Source organism: Choristoneura fumiferana, chromosome 6 (genome assembly GCF_025370935.1).
Source record: "Choristoneura fumiferana chromosome 6, NRCan_CFum_1, whole genome shotgun sequence".
NCBI lineage: Eukaryota > Metazoa > Arthropoda > Insecta > Lepidoptera > Tortricidae > Choristoneura > Choristoneura fumiferana.
Window position 1 is genome coordinate 8027234 of NC_133477.1, and position 21427 is coordinate 8048660.

A 21427-nucleotide genomic window follows, 5' to 3' on the forward strand; every position below is an offset into this window, starting at 1 on the left:
GACAAAGTGCGGGTAACAGCTAGTTAAAAGGTAACACCGCTTATCCAGTTTCACTCCCTAACTCCGGTATTGCTTTTCTAATTCGTAATAAAATTGGCCATATTAAAGTTTGGCATGACGCCCGCGAGGTCCCGAAACCCAAACTCCTTAATTCCATTAAAGTTACCTCCCATTAGAGACAGTTGTGGGAATTTGTTGCCAGGGTTGTATGTTGTGTGCTCGCAGGGATTGTTATCTGGATATTTTTATTATATCTTTTAGGTCACAGCTCATTAGAGCCACCCGGCACCCGACCAGCACCGCCTCGACTTTCGGCGTCCACTTGTCGACAGGTGGTCATCGCGTGGTCCACGACTTTTCTAGTAGTCACTATGGCGGCGAGCAGCGGGCTGTCACCGAGTGGTCCACTCGCCGTCCGCGCGTGGCAACCTCGCGCGTGAGGCGATCCGGTGACGCTACGGAGTTGATGTAGTGAGCGCATACCCATACAAATCCATATGAAGAATACTAACCGATCGAGGCGAGGCGGTGCTGGTCAATTTTACCATAAAACAAGGTTTTATTTTCGACGATATTCAGGATGGTCAATTTTCCTTGTTGATGTATTTCAAATTGTAATTTTTCTACTTTGACGTATAATTTCGAGTTTTCCATTTGCACCAAATGACGGTAAATCGCGTGGTGGTATCAAACTGTAATTTATTTCTGATACTCCTTGGGGCAGTGAAAAAAAAAAACAAATTTCTGAGACAAAACAATCATTAATAAGTACAGTTATTACTCATACAACGAGGTTTCTGTACAAATTGCCGAGAAATCAGAACATTATAATGTTAAGTACATTCATTTTTTCGAGAACTTGAAATTTGGTATGAAGGTAGCTCTTTTAGTACCTACTACCAATAACGAAAATCTTATTTTTTTATGTCTATATCCGTTACCAAAGTAAAATAACCCCACACTGCGTGCATTTGGCCTACGAGCAAGGCTCAGCTGTCATGGATCTTGATAGATCGGAGGCGTTTAATTTAAGTAATACAAATATGTGTTAAATTTTGAACAATTAAACTTTGACTTATTAAGAATACATTAGAAACAAAATGGCAGCTGGAACACTAAGATTGGCTATTCAAGATTGTTCCTTTATTGTTGTCACTATACTTTCGACTTGCCCATTGTTTCCAGGCAACCCTAGCGACTTACCTCCGAATAATGCGCTGACAATTTCGGAACCCTTTCTATTTATTTAGGATAATATTTGTACTGTACTTTGTCCTTCAGCAGCGTTGGGAAATATTTTACATTGCTAACATAAGCAGTCAGAAGTAACAGGGCAGTCGAAGAGACTAAAATACGAAGCTAATTTGTAGAACGTAAGGCCCTCTGCTGGCTGATGCGGTTTGCACGAAACGGTTGGACGCCTATCGAAAAATAACTAACTGCACTCGTGGGACGGATTGTAAGTACCTGTAGGGCTACTACGAAATTCGAAAATCGAAGTTCGTATCGTACCGTCCCTCTCGCTCTCGTATGAAATAATATTAGCGTCAGCGGGACGGTACGATACGAACTTCGATTTTCGAGTTTCGTAGTAGCCCTGCTGTAACCGCATCCGCAGGCGTGCGCCCGCTCCGTGCATCTTCGCCAGCTATCATAGCCCCTAAAAAATGTTATTCTCAGTTTTTCACCAGTTAGATGACGTCTACCTACTGTTGAACGAAGGCGTTCCCTCCTAGAACGCTACAATCTCGCCACTTGATACCACCGTTGCCTGCCACTATGACCATGTCGGTCCACCTAGTAGGAGACCTTTGAACGCTGCGTCTTGCAGTTCGTGTTCGCCGCTCGAAAACCATCCCAAACGGTATCTGTTCTTCAAACGATATGGCCTGCCCACACATCTTTTTAAATTTTCATTGCTTTGAATTTAAATGGCAAGCATCAGGTGACTCTAAACAGAAATTATAAACCGTTAATCTAGTTTTAAATTGTTGCAAAGTTCAGCCTGTCATTGCTCAGATTGTTAGAGCTTGTTTACGAAACGGGACAATTTAGCCTGTCATTGTATAATTTTGTTCAAGAGCGCCTTTTGCCAATCGAATTTTAAGCGTAATTGAATAGGAAGGAAGATTCGTTCATTCATTGACGGTCATCAACAACGGACCATACATAACAAACTGAAGACAAAATAATGAAAAACATGCTCTGAAGCACACACAACATGCTTTATGACGTTCTTGCTCTTATTATGAAAGGCATATGGTTGTCCTTTGCTTCGACGCTACATAAGGATAGAGACTACATTTTGTCGCTTGTTGGACGTATAATTTTCAGCGCGCTACCTCTTTTAATCCTACTAAGATTATGGCGAAAGTTTGTGAGTTTGCGTGTGTCGAAAATACAACCAGAGACATGGATGCACAGTAAAACCAGAAAGAGACCAGCGCTGGGAATCGAACGCAGGTCCTCAGCATTCCGTGCTGCATGCCATACCCCTACACTACTACTGGACAGACACGAATTTCTCCTATGCACACATATCTCAGGTTGCTTTTTTCTACTACGCTAATTAAGCAGCAGCACTAGCGACATCTATGTTTCGCTCTCATCGAGAGACGTTACATTTTTTCGCAACTAACCGCTCACCCAGACAAGAGATGTCGCTATTAAGCAATCAAATTATGTTTGGTTATCTGGAGACTTTTTGTATTTAAAAAAATATTAATTGAATCTATAGATTTTCAATGAGAACAAATTCTATCTAGTTATACACTTGTAGCGTGCTGCAGCATCCAAACCTAATTAATTTCAGATTTTATTCGTCCTCGCGCTCTGCTTGCGCTAGTCGCTCTCGACTTTGGTGTTATCTGTGAATTCAACAGAAAATCACAATCTAAGGAAGGCATTATCGTCGATCGTTTATGCCTTAATATTTCCATTAAGCTATTGGACAAAAAAGTCGACTCCGTGCGACTCTGGCGTCATACGAAGTGTTCCGTAGTCACTTTTTAATGAGATTTAGCAAAAGATTCAGAAGAAAACGCTTCTTACTTATCTGAAGATCCCTTTGATTAAAAACTTTATTACAAGCTTTTATTTAGTTAACTTGCAACCTTCTTTGGTATGTGAATTGTGGGTTCAAAACTTGCGAACCATTTTTCGACCACTTTCTATCCAATTGAGATGAAATTTGGCATACTTAACTTACGTAAGATGAAAATATGATATAATGTGGCAGTGGAATCCCGGTGGTCCGGCCAGGATCGTCTTTGCAGGAGTAAAGTCTTCAACGGTTTATGGTTATCGACTTTAAACTTAGTATGGATAGTAAATGTAGTTGGGACTTTGGATGCAACAACAAAATGTGCAGTAAGAAAAAAAAAACCTGTGTTTTTTATAGAGATATATATCACTCTTATTTAATAAAGACTACTACTTACCTACATATTATACTCTAGGTATTGGTTTTTACAAAAATTTACATCATTCTTTATTTCACTGTGAGTGACAGACGGACGGTTAGAATATAAAGCCTTATTAGCACTTACCCTTAGTTCAGTTGAGATTCGTAGGAACCCTAAAAAAGAAAGCATCAGCAAAAATTTCAACGATTTCATCGAAATTACGTCGTCTTCAAATCGATTCTCAAGGTAAAATTGAATTGTCCTGAGATATGCAAATGGTGTTTAATAAAACACGTCTGCAGCAGATGCGTCTCCCGGATCCAGATAAGGGTATTCTTAAGAGCGTTAATACCTGCTGAGCTGGCAACGTTGCTTTTTTGTTAGAAATTTAACGAAAATTAATAATGTTGTCTGTGTCTACTCCAATAATTATTGGTTATAGACTTTTATTTTCTTTAAAAACCGGTCATAAACATTAATTAGTTTTTAAGCAATGTAAAAGTTTATCACGAATAATTATTGGACTAGACACATTAACTTATATATTAAGAAATGTTCTATCAGAAAACATTTTTAATTTTCATTAAAGTTTTATAGAATAATCGAGAAAAACTATCAAAAATGCAACGTTGCCAGCTCAGCAGGTATAAACGCTTTTAAGCGAACGGACTAAGTATTACTGTCGATAGCAGGTCATCGTCATCATCAAGACGTCCACTACTGAACAAAGACCCCCCCCCCCCCCTTAGTACGCCACATGAACTACAACTCGCCATTTGCATCCACCGCAATTCTCACGATGTCGTCAGTCCATCAACGTTTCATCTTCCGGTTCGTGGTCGCCGCTTGAGGACTTTTCTCATCCAACGGTTACCTGTTCTTCGAAAATACAAACTGAGACATGGATACATAGAAAAACCAGAAAAAGAGACTAGCACTGGGAATCGAACCCAGGTCCTCAGCAATCCGTGCTGCGTGCTATAACCCCTACACCACTGCTGGACAGGAATCTAGACACGAATTTTTCCTATGCATACATATCTCAGGTTGCTTATTTCTACTATGCTACTTAATTTCACTTAATTTTCGATATGGTTTCACGGGATACCCGTAAAAGTAACAAATTTGGAGTTGAAATAAAAAATACAAAAAGACTCCAAAAAAACCAATCATAACCTGTTCTTCGAGCGATGTGGCCCGCCCATTGACACTTCAACTTGTATCTTTCGAGCTATGTCGGTGAAACTTGACTATTACGTAGAATTTGTAGCACAGCGTGTGCAGGTATAGGTGCCTGGTGGACCGGTGCCCCTAGTGTAAGTTTTCGGTTACAAAATACGTCACGATCGCATTCGCGTTAAAATCTCAATTTGTATGGAAACACGAACATTGCAAACGTTCCGCTAGAGGCGCTGTACGTGTTTCCATATAAATTGAGATTTTAATTCGAACGCGATCGAGACGTATTTTGTAACCGAAAACTTACACTAAGGGCACTGATCGATTCTACTCTTCGACGGTTAATGCGACAATGTGACAACTTGATATTAGTGAGGAAACTTAATTTTGATGAAGCAAGTACAGGCAGCGCAGAAACTTTCGTTTCGTTAGTTCTTAACTATGTTCGATAAAAATCGGCTTACCCGTTTTCGTCTAATTGAAATTTGAAAACACGACGTCGGTTTTTGAACTTTTGTAAATTGATTCGGTTATATAATTTTAACGAAAACTTATTTGTACTGATTATAATCATCTGTTTATAATTCTCTATATACGCTTATCTGACATCGTTGTATTATTTTCTAATTTTACATAGAAATCCGTTAAAATGTTCACTTGATTTCTGAGAAATGCGAAGCTAGAGTGTCTGGTCTGGAGGTCGCATGGGACAGGGGTCTGCTTTTTTCGGTGCCATGCCAGAGGTCAGATTAGCGGTTCACTGAACCATTGAAATTATTGGCTCGGTTAGACTTGATTTTTTTTGCCAGGAGCTAATAATGGCGCTGTACGTAGGTATGAATCGTGGCGGATTTGTTATTCTGTAAAGTAATTTCGATTACTTACATGTCGCAAATACAATTTGGTTTTACAAAATGGTGCACACAAGCTAAGAGGTCTCGTGTTGATGGGAATTTTGGTCGACACATTGGCCGCCAAATCAATCGGCAGGGTCCACTTGCAGGCACTCACTCGCCCTCCCCATCTCTTTCTACTTCCATCGTATACCGTGTGATTGAAAGAACAGGTGAAAACATTTTGGTTCCGGTCGTTATGAAGTCATAAAGCAAAGTTTAGACAAAGCCAGTAACGGGCGACAGTCTCCAAACAAGCCATTGTTTAAATGAGCCCAACTGGCTTCCGCCGTGGAAGCCGTGATGGCCTAGTGGTTTGACCTATGGCCTCTCATGCAGAGGATCGTGGGTGCAAACCCCGGCCTGCGTCTCGTTCGGAAGAGATGAGTCCGTCTTGCTCCAAAACCGGGCACGGCACGTGCTCCAAAACTACAAGTGATATTTTGTACTATTTTTCTCTGCTATCTTATTAGTTCTTTTTTTAACACTAGCCGTTACCCGCGACTCCGTCCGCGCAAATTCGTTAATCGCTATCTCTTGTCCTTCTCCGGGATTCAAACGATGTTTATGCCGAATTTCATCTGAATCGGTTCAGTGTTTTAGGCGTGATAAAGTAACAAACAGACTTACAAACTTTCGCAATTATAAATAATATATAATATACAGCATAGGGTATAAACAACAGTAAAAAATTTGGCCCACCCTTCATTCAAAATTACCGATTCTGCATACATTTGAGGGCCAGATTTTTGCCGCTCAGTGTATTAGTAGGATTAGCTAACTTAAACATTGTTCATCCAATGGCTCTTAACTCTAATTTTTACAGATCGTTGACCTTTAAGACAAACCACGTTGCAGCTTTGAGGGATACAAGCGTTATTATCCGTCGTTACGGAGATTCCGCCTAAATTCAATGATGGCGGACACTTTGATCAGCCTAAGGGTCTAGGTCCCGGAAAAAATAAAGTCGGCCAATCCCATGCCAGGGATTATTTAATACTAACTTTCACTGTGGTTTCTTCCACTTGTATTCTCTCAAAATCCATTAGTCTGTCGGTTTATCTTTAAAGAAGTAGAGGCTTACAGTAGTAACGTTAGTGATAACCTAACTAACAATCCCCGACATTGTCACATCTAAGCTCAATATCTCAATAACGGCTGAACCGATTTTGATAAAACATGTCTAAGAACCATCGCTAGAAAACCTGCTTTTAAATAATAAAAAAACGCATTCAAATCGGTTCACCCGTTTAAGAGCTACGGTGCCACAGACAGACACACATAGCGGTCAAACTTATAACACCCCTCTTTTTGCATCGGGGGTTAAAAAAAATTTATTTAACAAACAGCTAAAAATACAACATATGTAGTGGGTGTAGTGGGAATAGCAAAAACAGCCAATTACAGGATCCCACAGATGTGATAGTTAACATGTTTAGATATTATAAAAAGTTGCCTGGAAGAGATCGCTCTGAAGCGATAAGGCCGCCTATTGCTTACCGTGTAATTTTCTCTGTGTGCACCTGTTTCCTGTATCGCTTACTATTTGTAGTGTATAAAGAATCATCGTATTGTATTGCCTACATTAAGAAAAGTGTTTAAAGTAAACCTACAAACTTACATGTATACACGCCATCCATATTTGCCGACAGGCAACGCTTAGATTTTTCTGAAATTCCTACAAAATTAAGAACCACCCTGATTTTTGTTCTTCCACGGGAACGATGCCACGGTATACTAAAGCTAGTTTCGACGCAAAAAGACAAGTAATCTCTTTACAACACAACAAATAAAATAACCCGTGCAAATTGCAAATCACAAGGTATGGAACAAGTATGGCAACTTGCAACATTGCCTCAAAAACGGTGCAACACTGCCTCAAAAACGGGCCAAATAAAGCCAGCTGCCAACCCATTACATAAATTGTGTGGATTCCAAGTAAATCTTAACTTTAATATTACTTGAGTTAATCCTCTTCGATCTGAAAAGGTTAGAGGTTATCTCGCTCTTGGTCTTGTTCCTCGGCTTGTTAACTACTTGGGATTTTCGAACTAAAAGTATTTACAAGAAGGAATAACTAATGAAATTACAGATGTAGGTATTGAATAATTCTTACCTATAATATTTTCCCGGAGTCGTTCGTATTTGTTGTGCTACTTTAGTCAGCCTCAATGTCAAGACAACGTAGGGGAAGATTGTATTGAGAGATTATTAATTAACTCGAGTTCACCCGTGGCTTCGCACGCGTAAACTATTCGATCTGGTAGTTACAATTAAAATTCCGGGATTTAACAAAATTCCTGTGGGAAATCCCAAAATGTATATCGTAATCTTCATTGAGGTGTTGTGTTAAGAACAACTATCCCGTGGGAATATTGGAATAAAAGTAGCCTATGTGTTATTTCAGACCCAGCTATCTACATACCAAATTTCATTAAGCCCAGCGTAACCTGGCGCGCAGCAATGAATGGGTAAAGAGCATTACAGACTGCAATGTAGGAAAATGAATAGATTTATTTTTCCCTGAATGGCAACACTGGCATAGATAATAGATCGCTCGTTTTTGGCTCAAACAAATCAGTTGTTTACCATTTGACCTCTCCGACGGTTGCAAAACTTACCTATCATAGAAAAAGAAAAAACATTTTTAACAACCATCTTGGGTAAAACAACTTTGTACGCTTAGGGTCTGTTTCACCATCCATTGATTAGTGTTAACCGACGGTTAAATGTGATGCCGTCTCCGTCTATTCGAACAAAACAAATAGAGACGGCATCACACCTAACCGCCAGTTAACACTAATCAATGGATGGTGAAACAGCCCCTTAGACTCTCAGATATCAATACAATAGCATCTCAATGCACTTGCGCTTCTAGTTTTTTTTTAGTATATCTCTAGTCGATTTCTGATACTGTTCACTAAAGGTGCACTTATTACAAGTTCGGGGAGTGTATTCCGCGAGCTAACGACACGGTAGGGTAAGAAATGTTCTAGGGTTACTAGCACTTGGTTGCTTGATCACTTTGATCAGTCTCAAAGAATTACCCTCTCAAGCGCGTAACTATTCTCAACTACTAATAATTCTCAAGCAAACTTAGCCGTTATAGTTTTCCTTGAAAGTTTTTTACTTACTACCATACCATCCTGATTTTTTTCAAATTTTTCCACCCACCGGTTTAGATTTTAGAGGGGGGGGGGGACACTCGATTTTAATGAAAATTTGCACTTTAAAGTTGAATATTTCGCAAAAAAATCAATGAATCAAAAAATTGTCTTAGCAAACCCCTAATGCCTCTAATCAAATCTAATGGTGCCTATTGCTCACCTTGTAATTTTTTCTCTGTGTATTTGTTTTCTGTATCGCTTAAACTATGTCTGGTGTAAAATAAAGAGTCTTTGTATTGTATTGTAAAGGTTTTAAAAGACCTATCCAATGATCCGGAACCCTAAAAAGGTTTTTGATGCTTGAAGCATTGCATTGATCATGCAAAATTTGTTTAAAGACAGATTCTAATTTTAAACCACCCCTCCTTTTTCTAGTGAAAAGTACAATCACGCTGAGTTTTCTTCCATCTCTATCACTCATTGTTTGCTAGAAAGGAACGCTTGCAGCTAAACGTTCAGTAGTGCAATATTTTGTCTAAAACTTTCTCCCCCTCACTAAATTCCCTCTAATTTGATTCCGAACAAAGTGTCAAAAACATTTTCCCGCGCCCTTTTGTTCCGGAATTATTAATGCTGGCAACTTTGGTGAATAAAATTACGGTGCAGAGAAAAACGTCTATGGTGCCTGTGCTTAGTAATTATGAATATTTTAGTGGAGTCGTTGGAGGGAACTGTGGGATAGATTTGGCTTAGGCTCGTTTTAGGCGAGGAGCTGTTGCGTTGTTTACTGAAAAAAAAAAGAAAGGTGTCAGAGTTATTTGGTTTGGTGTATTTTTTGTAATTATGTAAATAACGGGCAATAAAATTTTTAAATGATTCACGGCAAATTAAATTAAAGCTATTTTAATTTGTTGTACTTAAAAAATACAATATCTCAAAAACGGCTGAACCGATTTTTATAAAACATGTCTAAGAACCATCGCTAGAAAACTTGCTTTCAAATAAAAAACCGCATTCAAATCGGTTCTCCCGTTTAAGAGCAACGGTGCCACAGACAGACTCACAGACAGACAGACAGACAGACACACATATTATCGGTCAAAGTTATGACACCCCTCTTTTTGCGTCGGGGGTTAATAAAAATAGAGTAGAAAATAATGCCTAAACATGGCAACAAGGACTTGTTGCCCCCCCCCCCCCCTCTATATACGACTATGGTACTAACGCAACAATATCTGATACGACTCTATTTCTAGTGCCGGTACGACGTGTCAGATATTTTTACACGCTCCACTGTGGCAGATATTGATTCAGGTGACTATACAGTCTAATTAAACAGCGTTAAGTATAAACATGAACCTAAATACAGCTTCTATACAGCTTTTAATGCTACTTGGGATGGTGCTAACGCAACAATACCTGATACAACTCTATTTCTAGTGCCGGTACGACGTGTCAGATATTTTTTCACGCTCCACTGTGGCAGATATTGATTCAGGTGACTATACAGCCTAATTAAACAGCGTTAAGTATATACATGAACCTAAATACAGCTTCTATACAGCTTTTAATGCTACTTGGGATGGTGCTAACGCAACAATACCTGATACAACTCTATTTCTAGTGCCGGTACGACGTGTCAGATATTTTAACACGCTCCACTGTGGCAGATATTGATTCAGGTGACTATACAGCCTAATTAAACAGCGTTAAGTATAAACATGAACCTAAATACAGCTTCTATACAGCTTTTAATGCTACTTGGGATGGTGTTAACGCAACAATACCTGATACAACTCTATTTCTAGTGCCGGTACGACGTGTCAGATATTTTTACACGCTCCACTGTGGCAGATATTGATTCAGGTGACTATACAGCCTAATTAAACAGCGTTAAGTATAAACATGAACCTAAATACAGCTTCTATACAGCTTTTAATGCTACTTGGGATGGTGTTAACGCAACAATACCTGATACAACTCTATTTCTAGTGCCGGTACGACGTGTCAGATATTTTTACACGCTCCACTGTGGCAGATATTGATTCAGGTGACTATACAGCCTAATTAAACAGCGTTAAGTATAAACATGAACCTAAATACAGCTTCTATACAGCTTTTAATGCTACTTGGGATGGTGCTAACGCAACAATACCTGATACAACTCTATTTCTAGTGCCGGTACGACGTGTCAGATATTTTTGCACGCTCCACTGTGGCAGATATTGATTCAGGTGACTATATTCCTCTATATTTCTATTATTCAGGTGACTTTTAAACTTTTTGGTTTCTCTTTGAAGATGAATTTCGTGACCTTGAGATTTCAGAGAAGTATTCACAACGTTGAAGGTCTTTAATGTACCGTTTACAACCTAGGGAATAAACGTAAAAGGGTCGGGCAGGTGGCGCGTAACGCAACGCATCGTAAATGGCGTAATCGAATTTTCATGGAGGCATAATCGAAGGGACTGTAGACCAATACACAGGGTTGTATTTTTACGTGATTTGTTTTCCTAGCTCAGCTAACACTAAACGAAATATGTACTCAGCGCCTAAAAATTGGTCCACTCTATATACAAAATTACCTATAACTGCTTACATTTTCATACGTCATTTTCATATGTCCTTCCGTAGATCGCAAACTATCTTCATACCGAATTTTATTTACATCGCTTCAGCAGTTTAGGTACGATAAGGTTACATACAGATTGCAGATAAAGCAACTTTCGCATTTGACAATATTAGTAAGGATAATAGAATAAATTTATATTTTTTTATATATTTTTGCAAGTGTTTAAACTAAAGAACTTAGTAAATAGAAAAAAGTAGGTTTCACTACAAAAAAACGAAAAAAAAAACTGTTCGCGTCGCGACTTAGGAGTCGCCCCGGGGATCGAACCCGAGACATCAAGCTATGTAGTACCTAATTTTTTCTAACCACTGCACTTTTTCATCTTCTTAGGCAGGGAAGACATTTGTCGTCGATCGCTTTTATATCCGACATGTTTTTAAAACGTAATTTTTTACTAAATAAATTCATCTCCGCCAAAAAGAGACCGAGAATAATTATTGACATTTATTAGCATTAGCTAATTGTTGCGGACAGCCGCGAAACTAGAATAATATAGTTTAAGAATAAAAATAAATAGCTGTTAAATATAGAATAAGTAGAATAATTAGGTTAAGAATCATTGTAAATAGCGAATAAGTAGTTTAAGAATCAAATTGTAGCGAAATCGATTAGTAATAGGTAAATAAAAGCGAAAAACCCAAGTAGCGATAGCGAAAATTCCCCGGTAATTCAGTGCGTTTGTGATTTGGGTCCACCAATCACAGCGCCTGGATTATCGGGGAATTATAGCCAATCACGGGCGGGCTTATACCCCGGCCGCGGGGGTATAAATACAGGCCCGCCCGCAGCGATAAGGCAGTTCGACGCGGACAGCGACCCGAAGCGCTCCTCTCTACGAAGCCTACAGCGAGCAAGCGACCAGCGACCAGCGAAGCGAACCGACCCCTGCTATTCCAACGGACCTCCGACTGCTGCCTTACCGACCGACCACCGCGATTTCGAACCGGACTCCGATTACCACCGCGAATCGACGAACGAACCAGTACAATAAATACAGTCCACTATCGAAGGTGTTTTCGTTGCCCTACTCCCGTCGTAACGACCGCAGAGGACTGCGAAGCACCTCCCGCTGTGAACCCGAGCTGTCTATCGACGACAGTGTTTGGTCCTTCGAGCCGGATCTGAAGACATCGACTGAAGATGGTGGTAACCCGATCTCAGGGCGACCGCGAAGAGCGCCGCCACACCCGCCGCCCGAAGAACAAACCGCCGCCGAACGAGCTCCGACGACGACCGCCGCTGCTACTGCCACGACCACCGCTGACGACATCTGGCAACAGCAGTTGGAACGCATCGTCCGCCGCGACGCCGCCTCGCCCACGGTACTTCCTCGCGCCGAGACGCGGATGACGACACGCGAGCCGCCGCGTGACCTCGCCATCGCCGCTACACATCGCGACGCCGTTTACTTTCCCCCGCTCACCCGAGCCGGGGAGGGAGCCATGAGCATGCAGCCGATCCGATCGACCGAAGAGGACTACTACCGCCTAGGGGGGGAGCTGGGCGCGCAGCCCGGCCGCATCCCCGATGAGGCGCAACTCGGCGGCCGTGGGGGGAGCTGGGCGTGCGGCCCGGCCCCGGTGAGGCGCACCTCGGCGGCCGAGGGGGGGAGCTGGGCGCGCAGCCCAGCCACACCGCCGATACGGTGCAACAGCGAGGCCATGGGGGGGCAGCGCGCGTGCAACACAACCCGCAACTTGAAGCCATCGAATACTCCCCCACACCCAAATGGGGGAGGAGAGCAGCCAACAATGGACTGGGCTGCCAACCAGGAGCGACCACAACGAGCCGTCGCCTTTTATGAACAACCGGCGGCGATGGAAGCCGGTGCGAGGTCGCCGGTACCTTCACATGCATCAAATGCAACGGCGATCCGTATCCGGCTTGCTGAAGAGGAAGCCGAAGAGGAGCTCCTGCGCATCAAGCAGCAAGAACTGGAGCTGCAAAAGGAGCGAGTGAAGGCCAAGCTACGCCAGAAGCTGGCTAGCATCGAAGCGGAGTCACAAGCCGGGAGCATCACCGGACCACACGCGAAGGTGGATGACTGGCTACGGCGCACCGCGGCGGATCAACCGACGCCGCCACCACCGAAGCACGAGCCGCGACGGCGCTCACCGCCGCCCCCGTTCGAACCGAAGCGACGCAATTCGCCGCCAGCTACACCTGCTCGCGAACGAAGTGCAAGCGGACAACGCGGGATCGAGAAGCTCGCCGAGGCCCTCGAAAAAATGGCACGAGTGCGTCCGCCGCCGAGGCAGGTCTACGAGTTGCCTGCTTTCTCCGGTGCGGCGGGCGAGTGGCTGCCGTTCCAGGCTGCCTACGCCGAATCGACGCGCGCGTATAATTTCACGCCGCAAGAAAATATGGCGCGGCTGCGCTCCTGTTTGCGCGGAACTGCGCGCGAAGCGGTGGAGGCGCTGCTCCACACCTCGGCCAACCCCGAAGCAGTAATGACGACGCTGCGACAATGCTTTGGCCGCCCGAAATTCTGGCCACCAAAGCACTCGACGACCTCAAGAAGCTGCCGCGCCTGGGGTCAACTGCCACCGAAATCAACGCGTTTGCAGTCAAATTGCAAAACATCGTCAGCGTGCTGTCATCAATCGACCAGCACGGCTACCTCGCCAGCCCCTTGCTGGTACGCGACGTGATGGAGAAGCTCAGCCCACATCTACGGTCACGCTTCGGGGACTTCGCATCGGAGCAGATGACCATGGAGCCACAAATCATTCTGTTGTCGCGGTTCCTCATGCGCGAGGCCGACCGCGCCCTGCGTTTCTCCTATACAACGGTGGAAGCGACGGCAGCCGCCGCCGCCACTACGCTGACGTTCCGAAGGGATGCTGCGAGGCCAGCACCCCGTCCGACGCCGATGCGCGGCCCCACCCCTCGGGCCGCGCCGCGAGCGCCCGTCTACGCCACCGAGGGCGATGACGCGCGCCGCTGCCTCTGCTGTGGAGGCGGTCATCCCACCACGAGATGCAAGCGCATCACCAACATGGAGGTCAACGATCGCTGGCAGTGGGCACGCGACAACCGCGTGTGCTTCCGCTGCATGGACCAGCAGCACCGCCGCGAAACCTGCCGAGCCCGCACCTGTGAAGTCAACGGGTGCCGGCATGTGCACCATCCATTGCTGCACGCGAGCGCGGCAAAAGTGCCGCGCCACCCCGAAGCGAGACGCGAGCGGACGCCGCCCCGTGGGCAGGCACCGCAGTCCCCAACGACATTGGCGTCCGAGCCCACTGTTGGGCCGGCGCCAATCCCCGAAAAGCAGACGGTGACTACGGTCAGCAACGAAGACGGCAAGTCACCGGTCCTGCTGAAGATGTGCCGAGTCCGCGTCAGCGGACCCAGCGGCACCGTCGACACCTTCGCACTGCTGGATGACGGGTCAACGGTGACGCTCATCGACGAAGACCTGGCGCGCACGATCGGAGCCTCGGGACCGGCGGTGCCTATGCAAATGAGAGGCATCGCCAGCAACACCGAGCTGCCGAACAGTCGACGTGTCAACATCACGGTGCAGGGCCACGGTGAGGCCTACAAGATCGCCGCCCGCACCGTCGACAACCTCCGGATCCACACACAGCGACTGGGTCAGGAGGTTACCCGGTACCGCCACCTTAGTGGGCTGAACGATGCCTGCTACGACGAAGCCATTCCGCGTCTCCTCATTGGCGCGGACAATTGGCACCTGATGCTCGTCCACGAGACACGGACGGGCAAGCGACGGCAACCAGCAGCGGTTCGGACGGCACTGGGCTGGGTCATTTACGGCTCAGTGCCCCGGGCCATTCGAGCGGGCGGCCCGACCGAGGATGTGCTCTACGTTTATAACGTACGCGACGACGCCACCGACAAGCTAGTTCAGCGACATTTCGCCATCGACGCGCTGGGCGTGTCGCTGGCCACGAAACCACGACCAGCCGAGGAACGGGCGAAACGACTCTTCGAAGCAACAGTGAAATTCTACGGCGATCACTATGAAGTCGGTCTGCCGTGGATAACGGACGAGGTGCAAACGCCAGCGAGCTACGCGACGGCACTACAGCGCTTCAAGGGCATCGAGCGCAAGATGCGTCGCGACGCAAACTTCGCGCAAGAGTACGCGGCACAGGTCACCAACCTAATAGCGAAGGGCTATGCGGAGCCCGCCACCGAGGCAGATGCGCGCCACCCGCGCGCTTGGGTGCTGTCCCACTTTGCCGTGCGGAACCCCAATAAACCAGGGAAGCTCCGCCTGGTTTTCGACGCAGCGAGCCGCAGCCAGGGCCGCTGCCTTAACGATTTCCTGCTGGAGGGGCCCGACCTGCTAAAGTCCCTTCCGGGCATACTACTACGGTTCCGGGAGGGCCGCTACGCAGTAACGGCAGACATAAAAGAAATGTTTCTCCGAGTGAAGATTAGACCGGAAGATCGCCCGGCGCAGCTGTTCCTATGGAGGGAGCCGGGCGAGAATCAACCCAAGCTAATGAAAATGACTTCGATGATCTTCGGAGCAGCAAGCTCCCCTTTCCTGGCGCACAGCGTGCGCAACCACAACGCCGAGCGCCATGCGCCGGAATTCCCGCAGGCACTATACGCGATAACGTCGAGCCACTACATGGACGACCTAGTGGACAGCTACGCGACCGAAGAAGAGGCCGTGGACGTAGCAACGGCCGTCAACGAAGTCCACTTACGAGCCGGCTTTGAGCTGCGCGGGTGGAACACCAATTCCCGAAACTCGAGCGAAGAATCGAACCTGAACTGCGGGCAACAGCGCCCGCAACACTAGGCCTGAGTGAGGGGCCGAAAATACTGGGGCTCATCTGGGACCCAAGAAGCGACACACTCGGGTTCAACACCGCAATGAACCGGGTGCCGAAAGAGGTGCGCGAAGGAACGCGCACACCAACGAAGAGAGAGGCCTTGAGCGCGGTGATGTCAGTTTATGACCCGCTCGGGCTCCTATCGCCCTACACAATCACCGCCAAGGTGACCCTTCAGCAGTCGTGGCGCAAACAGGCGCCGTGGGACGAGCCGCTGGACCTGGAGGACGGCGGTATTTTCATCGAGTGGGCTCGCGGTCTAGCCGCCGTAGCGGCACTGCAGCTGGAGCGGTGCTACGCGGTGGGCCGCCACGAGCTGCACGCCTTCACCGACGCGAGCGAGAGCGCCTACGCCACGGCCATCTACCTCCGGACGACAGACGCCTCCGGAACCGTGACGGTGGCTCTGGTGGCGGGAAAGGCGAAGGTGGCCCCGCTGAGGCAGCAGAGCATTCCTCGTATGGAGCTACAAGCGGCTCTGATCGGGGCTCGGCTGGCGGCCACAATCATAGCGGAACAACGACTTACGATCGAGCGCGTCGTATTCTGGACGGATTCACGCACTGTCCTGGCGTGGATTCGCAACGACGCAAAGCGCTATACACCCTTTGTGGCGCATCGACTTGGTGAGATCGCCGAGATAACCCGCCCCGAGCAATGGCGGTGGGTGCCGACAGCAGCAAACCCGGCGGACGACGCGACGCGGGCGGACAGTGCCCGCCAAATATCCACCACTGACCGGTGGTTCACCGGACCCGACTTCCTGCGGCTACCGGAAGACCAATGGCCGCAGGAAACAGTAAGCGAAATTTATAATATTAATGCGGACGCGAGTGCAAGTGAAAATGTGAAAAACAAAAGTGTTAATCTGACCAGTGCGTTGCCGAACATTGAACGATTTTCAAAATTCGAAAGACTAATTAAAGCGACAGCGCGAGTGATATTTTTGTCGACAAGTGCCGCGACAAAGATAGTCAGTTAGAAGTGCGACATATCGAACGAGCGGAGCACCTCTGGTTCCGGAAGTGCCAGATGGATAGCTTCGCAGAAGAAATCGACATACTGCGATACGGGGGAGGCTGCCAAAGAAGAGCAGCCTCTTCCACCTCGACCCCGTCCTCGAGGACGGCCTACTCCGGCTGCGTGGCCGCATCAACGCCGCGCCGGTGCCGGACGCGACGAAGAGGCCGGTCATCCTAAACGGCCGCCACCCGTTCGTGAGCCTTCTAATCGAGAAGGCGCACCGCGACGCCCACCACTCATCGAACGAACGGGTGGTCAACGACCTGCGGCAGCGACTGTGGGTGCTGCACCTTCGCCCCACGGTGAAGAAGGTAGCGCGCGCTTGCCGCACATGTGCTGTGCGGCGCTCGACTCCGCGCCCACCAGCGATGGGCGATCTACCGCGGGCCCGCATCGACCCCTACAGCCGGCCCTTCACTAACTGCGGGGTCGACTACTTCGGCCCGCTGACGGTCACGATTGGGCGGCGCCACGAAAAGCGTTGGGTAGCGCTCTTTACCTGCCTGACGACGCGCGCCGTCCACCTGGAGATCGTCGCGAGCCTCTCTACGGACTCCGCCATCATGGCGCTGCGGCGTATGGCGGCTCGACGAGGTTGGCCCCGCGTCATGTATAGTGACAACGGTACATGCTTCCGCGGGGCCGACACGGAGCTTCGCGCCGCCTAAGAGGAGTGGCTGCCCGAGCTCCGCGACATCGGACTGCGACACCGCATGGAATGGCGGTTCATCCCTCCTGGAGCTCCTAACCAGGGGGCGCCTGGGAGAGGTTGGTGCGGTCAGTCAAGACCGCACTGACCGCCACACTCTTCTCACGGGCACCAAAGGAAGAGGTGCTCGTGACACTGTTGGCGGAGGCTGAACAGACCGTCAACGCGCGACCGCTGACGCACGTGTCGGTCGACCCCTGCGACGAGGAGGCGCTCACGCCGAGCCACTTCTTGCTCGGCGGCCCGGCAGGCACCCCTCCACCGGCACGTGCGACGAAGCTGACCGAAGAGCCTGGCGTGCTAGCCAAGCGCTAGCCAATCATTTCTGGGCCCGCTGGGTCCGGGAATACCTGCCAACTCTCGCCCCCCGTCAATCTCCGAGCGGGGCGAGCGACCGCTGCAAGTCGGCGACGTCGTCATCGTCGTCGACTCCAACCTACCACGCAATGTGTGGCCCCGAGGCGTCGTGGAAGCAGTCTTCCCTGGACCTGACGGCGGCATCCGGAGCGCGGACGTCCGCACCAAGGGAGGAGTGTTCCGGCGCCCTACGACGCGACTGGCTGTCCTCCCGACAAAGGACGAAGCCTCCCCTGCGGATTCGGCGGGGGGAGAATTGTTGCGGACAGCCGCGAAACTAGAATAATATAGTTTAAGAATAAAAATAAATAGCTGTTAAATATAGAATAAGTAGAATAATTAGGTTAAGAATCATTGTAAATAGCGAATAAGTAGTTTAAGAATCAAATTGTAGCGAAATCGATTAGTAATAGTTAAATAAAAGCGAAAAACCCAAGTAGCGATAGCGAAAATTCCCCGGTAATTCAGTGCGTTTGTGATTTGGGTCCACCAATCACAGCGCCTGGATTATCGGGGAATTATAGCAATCACGGGCGGGCTTATACCCGGCCGCGGGGGTATAAATACAGGCCCGCCGCAGCGATAAGGCAGTTCACCGGACAGTCATCGTGGTACTTGTGGGTAGAAGTTTTTCCGTAGAAACACCGCTACCCACCGCTCGGACCATAATTCTCGCATCCGCCGCGCCGCCTTAAACTGCGAACTTTGTTCGATCCCGGCCTCCCACCAGCGGGTCTCACCGGGAAAGGACAGAGAACGCAGAGGAGGGCGGTGCGCGCCCAATGGTCGCGCGCCGCGATATGCCGCAGCTGCCCTAGGCAGCCTAGGTTATAGCCGCCTCCCCACCACCGCTCTAGTAGCGGAGGTGGGTAGCTTAAAACAGCCCTTTTTAGGGCTACCCACCGAGCCAAGATGGCTCCACCCCCGACGCCCCCCGCCCCTCCGGACCCTACCGCTCGCAAGGCTACCCGACCGCGGATAGCCACGCCGATGCGGAAACATAGGGTGCAGTTTGACGCGGCGGACATCAATGCCGTGAGGCATATGTGCCACGTCGTTCGTGCCGCGGGCCAGGGATGACGACCCCGCCCGCCTTCAGGAAAGCCATGGGGGAGCTGAATGTCAGACTCCCCCCGCTGCTCCCGACGCTCCGGACGACGATCAAGAGTCGTCACCGCGCCTGGCGTCGCCGACGCCGCCGCCCGCGGATGCGGCAACCGCCGCACCACCGCTACTGCCGCCGCCTGCACCTCTCCCGCAGCGCACACCACCCCGCGGCCCCGCGACGAAAGCGAGGGCCGCGCACACATCGCCGGCGCCCGCGCCCGCCTCGCGGCGCTCACCGCCGCGCTCGCCGCTGCGCTCGCCGCCTGCATCCAAGGCGCCGCCAGCGCCCCGCGCGCCTAAAAAGCCTCCGCCGCCGCCGCGCGTACCGGTGAAAAGCACGGAGAAATCCCGTGCCCGACACCGGCCCAGCGCGGCACTGGAACCGCCAACGTACGCGACGATCGCGGCCGCGCCGCCCATGCGTGCGCCGCGCCTACGCCCGCGCCGCCCATGCGCGCGCCCGCGCCGACTGCGCCGCCCATGCGTGCGCCCGCGACCGCGACCGTGACGTCTGCATCGCTTGCGGCTGCGCTATTCGCGCCGCCCGTGCGCCCACCTGCCGCATCCCGGACTGCGCCGCCCGCGCGCGTGCTGCCCGTGTCCGCGCCTGCGCCGCCCGCGAGCGCGCCGCCCGCGCCCCAACCGCGCCGCCAGCGCGTTCGCTGACCGCGCCCGAGATAGCGCCGCCCGCGCGCGAGCCGCCTGCGTCCGCGCGCGCGCTACCCGCGAGCGCGCCGCTCGCGCCTTCAACAGCGCCGCCCGCGCGCGTGCCGCCCGCGACTGCGGCAGTGCCGCCCGCGCGAATGCCTGTCTCGCCCGCAACGCCTGCGCGCGCGCCATCCGCATCTGAGTCCGCGTGGCCAGCGCTACGTGCGCCGCCCACCCGCGCGACGCCCGCAACCAATGCGGCGACCGCGCCCGCGATACTAACGCAACCGGCGATGAGGATCCCATCGCCGTCGCGCTTTCCACCGCCAGCCAACCTGCCGCCGCCGTTTGCCGCTACAAACAAGCGGCGACTGTCACCCTCTCCGTCGTCGATCCCGCGCCCGACCATCCCGCGACTGGAGCTGTCTCCAATGGACCTCTCGTCCCGCAGAGTAACCTGCGAGGACTTGGGGACGGACGACGACGAGGAGGAGGACAGGAGCAGAGCCAGAGTACCGCCATCACCTCGGATGTCGCCTACACCACCGTCGCCTTCACCACCTCCGCCACCGCCGCCACCATCACCGGCGCCCCCCGCCGCCGCGAGGGGGAAGAGGCACCCGCCCTTAGCTGTGACGAGCTTACCAGAGTGGCCCAGGCACTTCCGCGTGTTGGAGCAGAAGCTGGGACACCCGGTGAACGCCAAGCCGCTGAAGGAGGGCATAATTTTCACGCCGCGATCGGAGGCAGAATACCGAGTGGTCCAAGACCACCTGGAGAAAACCCCAGGCTTGGCCTGGAACAACTGGACCCGGACGGAAGACCTGCCACTGAAAGTGGCAATACGCGGCCTCCCCGCGAACACAACGCCGGAGGACGTCGTCGAAGGCCTGAGGGAGAAGGGGTTCCTCCCGATATTTGCTGTGGCAGTGAGGGCGCGAGCGGGACGCCCTGGCTGCATTTTCCACGCGCAGGTGGAGAAGAACAGCGCGACCATCCCAGGCATCTACAACATCACCACGCTACTGGGCATGCGTGGGGTTAAAGTGGAAGCCTGGCGAGGAAGACCAGGACCTGCGCAGTGTCACCGGTGCCAGGCGTTCAGGCACAGTTCGGTGAACTGCCACCATCCGCAACGCTGCGTCCGCTGTGGAGAGGGACATGCTGCCCGCGACTGCCAGCGACCGCGCGAGGACCCGCCGACGTGCGCAAACTGCGGAGGACCCCACACCGCAAATAGCGTACTGTGCCCGGAATTCCAGAGGGAGGCGAGGCACAAGACGGCGGGAGTCGCACCACGCACACGCACGAGCGCGCGCGCACGCCCCGGAACCACCCCAACAGGAGCCACCGCCACCACGGTGGAACATGGACACGCACCACACTCCCTAATGGCGGCGGCCAACGATGGGAGTCGCCCGCCTTTGAAAAGGCGACGTAAACGCGGCGGGAGGAAGAAGAAGGCCTCCAACCAAGAGCCGCGAGAGCCCCAGCCGAAAACAACGGCACCGGAGACGCTCCCGAAAAATCGGCCCGGCCCCGGAAGTCGCCGCC

At 50.1% G+C, this 21427-nt stretch overlaps 2 protein-coding genes, 1 long non-coding RNA gene and 1 pseudogene across 3 annotated transcripts in view; 3 read left to right on the forward strand and 1 right to left on the reverse strand.

The window, feature by feature from the left end:
* The first annotated feature begins 11682 nt into the window (after positions 1-11682).
* Positions 11683-12220, forward strand: LOC141428588 (uncharacterized). Its single transcript, XR_012451444.1, has 2 exons — positions 11683-11763; positions 11796-12220. It is a non-coding gene; the product is annotated as an uncharacterized lncRNA (long non-coding RNA).
* Positions 12221-16069: 3849 nt separating this feature from the next.
* Positions 16070-17229, forward strand: LOC141428634 (uncharacterized). Its single transcript, XM_074088638.1, has 2 exons — positions 16070-16828; positions 16987-17229. The coding sequence occupies exons 1-2, from the start codon at positions 16070-16072 to the stop codon at positions 17227-17229; spliced, it is 1002 nt and encodes a 333-aa protein (XP_073944739.1).
* On the forward strand, positions 17107-18640 carry LOC141428950 (uncharacterized; annotated as a pseudogene).
* Positions 18641-20895: 2255 nt separating this feature from the next.
* Positions 20896-21427, reverse strand: part of LOC141428635 (WD repeat-containing protein 3-like) — a 7579-nt gene continuing 7047 nt past the window's right edge. The window contains exon 7 of the mRNA XM_074088639.1: positions 20896-21086. Within this exon, the coding sequence (XP_073944740.1) occupies positions 20896-21086 (191 nt within the window). The remainder of the gene's footprint in view (positions 21087-21427) is intronic.

Excerpts from the sequence above, each read along its gene's own strand:
- LOC141428634 (XM_074088638.1), top strand. The coding sequence starts at position 16,070 with ATGAACCGGGTGCCGAAAGAGGTGCGCGAAGGAACGCGCACACCAACG. Across the intron at positions 16,829-16,986 it reads ACCAATGGCCGCAGGAAACA|TGCCGCGACAAAGATAGTCA; the intron begins GTAAGCGAAATT and ends TTTGTCGACAAG.